This window comes from Limulus polyphemus, unplaced genomic scaffold (genome assembly GCF_000517525.1).
Source record: "Limulus polyphemus unplaced genomic scaffold, Limulus_polyphemus-2.1.2 Scaffold5444, whole genome shotgun sequence".
Taxonomy (NCBI): Eukaryota; Metazoa; Arthropoda; class Merostomata; order Xiphosura; family Limulidae; genus Limulus; species Limulus polyphemus.
The window spans coordinates 30,516-34,203 of record NW_013671054.1 but is presented as its reverse complement, the minus strand read 5'-3'; the positions used below and the strand labels follow the sequence as shown (position 1 = coordinate 34,203).

Here is a 3,688-nt window from a genome sequence, read left to right as displayed (position 1 = left end):
AGCCAATTGTGTAGCTTTGTGCATAACTACAAACAAACAAACCAAATGTCATACAGTCAATTTTCAGAAACGTAAAATTCTGCTTGCTTAACTGGTAAACACCCAAAGTAAGGGAAATAATGTCATCTTCAAGCAGGCTTGGAAAGTACAAAACTGTGTCATGTTCTTACCTCTTTTCCACACTGATCTTGTACGAGCTGGTTCTTAGGTCTCCACAATGTGCAGTAGATAATCTATACTGAAATTCGACTGGTACTGCTTACTGATGATTATATCGAATTCAGATGAAAATTGTTTTTTCCTACTCAAAAGATACGTTTTCAGATCTATGTTAGGAGGTCTAAAAACAGACCTTCTTCTCTTGGCATATGCTCTAAGATGGCAAACAGCTTATCTATATTATTTAGGTATCAGGAACTAGGTAACTGTGCATTGATTGCAAGAAGAGTGGAAGGTTTCTTTTAAGGTTTATTGGTAAAAGTGTGGTAAATCCTCGTTGATTTACAACGTGATCATGTAACATTAGGATGAAAACCATTAAAATATGTGAATGTATAACTAGATTGATTTCTTGTTTTTAATGGATGTATTACATTCTATCTTATGGTTATGTTACTTTTCATATGGGCCTTGTCAATTAGTAATAATGAAACATGTTTTACAAACATTATTGGATTAAGAAATATCGACACATTAATAATAAACTGATATTTTAAGTCCACACATGTTGACAGCATTCTATAAGCAATATTCCTTTTTAATACATTATTCAGAGTATGAAGGTGAACAACATATCAAAGAGAGTCGTTGTTTAATTACAGGGTGGTGTTGAAAAAACACTTTCAAGGTGTGAAAAATGACCTAAAATGAAAAAAAGTGAACAATAGAAGCCATCTAAATCATGAAATGTTTTAAAGCCAGTAGAGTAATTGAATATATTATCAGTTGCAAAATAGAGGTACACATAATAAGTTATTTTTCTCAGTAGCTCTAGGTACTATACGCACTTATAATACTTGTCTTTTTAGCTAAGTGTTTAAAGAGTTATAGGGTAATTTATTACCAACAGTTACAAGTTATTACATGTTAATTTCTTCTATTAAATTACTTAAGCGAAGGTTTTAATTTGAAGGTTTCAATTACATGGATGAAACATATCAAACCACCATGGCTATTCTAAACGATAATATTTTGATTTTGTTTTATATTCAGGCACCGAATTAATACTTTTACAGTCCGATTGGGTGAACACAACCTTCTGAGGGATGATGATGGTGCTACACCAATTAATTTTTCAGTTAACTCAATAAGATATCATAACAAGTATAACGGAAAGGTATATGCCAATGATATTGCCATATTGAAACTAGATGGAAGAGTTACATTCACGGACAGAATCCACCCGATTTGCTTGCCGTATATGATGTTAAGAAATGAAGATTTGACTACAAGGGATGCTTTTGCCGCTGGGTGGGGCAAAACGTCATCGAGTAAATGTTTAACATTATATTAAAATAGTGTATTTAGTGTGCTAGAGGTATTAGAGTTTTTTAAATAAAATTTTTCTTGTAAATTAAAACATCAACACTAGTGAGGTGAAACGAACCAGTAACAAACTCAAGTTATAGTCTGTATTGTAAAAAACAAACATATATATATATATGGAACTGGCATTACTACATATTTAATTATTAAAACATAAGTAAAGCTTTGAGTTAGCTTAAGTTATCTTTCATGAGTTTTGGTTACTTAAGGAATGGAGCCGACCACCACGAGGTTGTAATTTTATTGCCAAACTAATTGTCCTAAGATAGTGGATACTAGAAATTCGAGTGGTTATTAAACTTGCTATGGTGTTTTTAACTTGCTCATGTAAGAATTTTCAAACTTTATTTTAATAACCTATCATAGTACTGTTGCTGTACTATTAATTTCAACGTAGATGACGAAGTTTAATTCTGCAGTTCTTTGAGAAAGGAATTAATTATTATTCACTGCAAACTAAGATAAATATTTCATGTTTTGTATGATTTTGAACAACGATCCAACTAGTTAGAGATCACGTAATTTGTCACTGCCAAACAATATAAGGTAGCTTATTGAAATCCTTAATACTATCAGATTAATACCACATAATATCAAACCAAAATATTTACCAAATCAAGTCAAATATGAATACTTACCCAATCAATTTTACCTCTAGTAAAAGACGCCAATCTCTAGATTTTCTTGGTTTGTGTTTAAAAGTTCAATATATAAGCTTATGAGAAAACACGTTTTAAAAAAAATGATATGAGTTAATTCAATGGTACAGGAAGTTACAAGTGCAATAACGTAGAAGTAATGCTGATAAAATATTCTTCAGCAGAGAATTAAATTGTTATTATGTTGGCTCCTTTTTTTCGTCTCATTAAAAATTATTTTTTTTAACTTCTGAAATATTAGTGGTAGAAAATGCGTTATGTTTAGCACATGTGACAACATAGATACAAATAGTTTAGGTATTCAAGAAATCATCTAATACATTTTTTTAAAATTATGTAGCCCTTTTAAGACCAATAATAATTGGCAGTTTAAGATATTTTACACAAATTCTTCACTACTTGTGGCGCTCCTAAATAATAGCAAAATAAAAAATTGACACATGTAAATATGTTATTTCAGGTTATGAAACAAAGCTTCAGCTCTCTATTAATAACTGCAGTTTTAGTTGCATAAGCTTTAATTTGTAGAGCCACGCCGACTAGTGTGGATATTATGTCTGATAATATGGAAGTTGAAACTATATGAAACTTTAACAACATTGAAACTAAGCAGTTAAGAAGAAAGCATCAGTTACTTATTTTGAATACTTGAAAGTTAAGAAATACGAGCATGTAAATATTGGTATATCAGTTACTTGTTGTATCAAATAAGTTAAATAGTGGAAACGAAGGAAATGTCTTAAATAAAGTGGATTTTTCCTTTCAAGATCCATATATTGATTCATATAGTCCGGTTCTACGAGAGATTCGAGTGGCTATTTGGAAGCATAAACATTGTGTTGAGGCTTATAATCGTAATGAAACTTATATTACTGAAACGAACATGTGTGCTGGATATGGAGACGGTGACAAAAATGCCTGTGTGGTGAGTTTGTTTATTATTTTGTGATAATTAATTATAATTAGAAATTTCTTTTGTCAACAACTTATTGATTAAGAAATTTAAAAGATAAATTAGCGAATATCTGTAAGAAAGTCAGTTTAAATAGTTCGTCAAATAATATGGGTTTATAGTAAAGCGGGTTTGATGAAATAAATTCTAATGATCTTATATGTTTTGTCATTTTTAAAACTTAATAATTAGTTTAGTCTCTTCAGTGAACATCGGAAATAATAGTATTTGCTTTGTTATCTTATAATTCAATAATTTCATAAGCTTTCGAATAGACAGTAGGAATTATTGATATTTCTTAACATAAAAGTTGACATCATTTATTGATATTTATGAAATCTATACCTTTATTTCTAATAAGCCCCCGGTGGGACAGTGATAAATTTAAGGAATTACAACGCTAAAATCCGGAGTTCGATTCCTCGCGGTGGACACAGTAGGTAGTTCAATGTGGCTGTGCTGTACAATAACCAATCAAACAGCCTTCATTAGAAAAAAACCCAGTAGCACAGCGGTATGTCTGTGGATTTAC

At 30.6% G+C, this 3,688-nt stretch overlaps 1 protein-coding gene across 2 annotated transcripts in view; it reads left to right on the top strand.

Moving 5' to 3' along the window:
• The window catches only part of LOC106472586 (proclotting enzyme-like), a 20,069-nt gene that overhangs the window by 14,981 nt on the left and 1,400 nt on the right, over positions 1-3,688 (top strand). For both annotated transcript variants that reach the window (XM_013933240.2, XM_022401149.1), the window contains exons 6-7: positions 1,213-1,490; positions 2,972-3,129. In XM_013933240.2, coding sequence (XP_013788694.1) covers positions 1,213-1,490; positions 2,972-3,129 — 436 coding nt within the window. The remainder of the gene's footprint in view (positions 1-1,212; positions 1,491-2,971; positions 3,130-3,688) is intronic.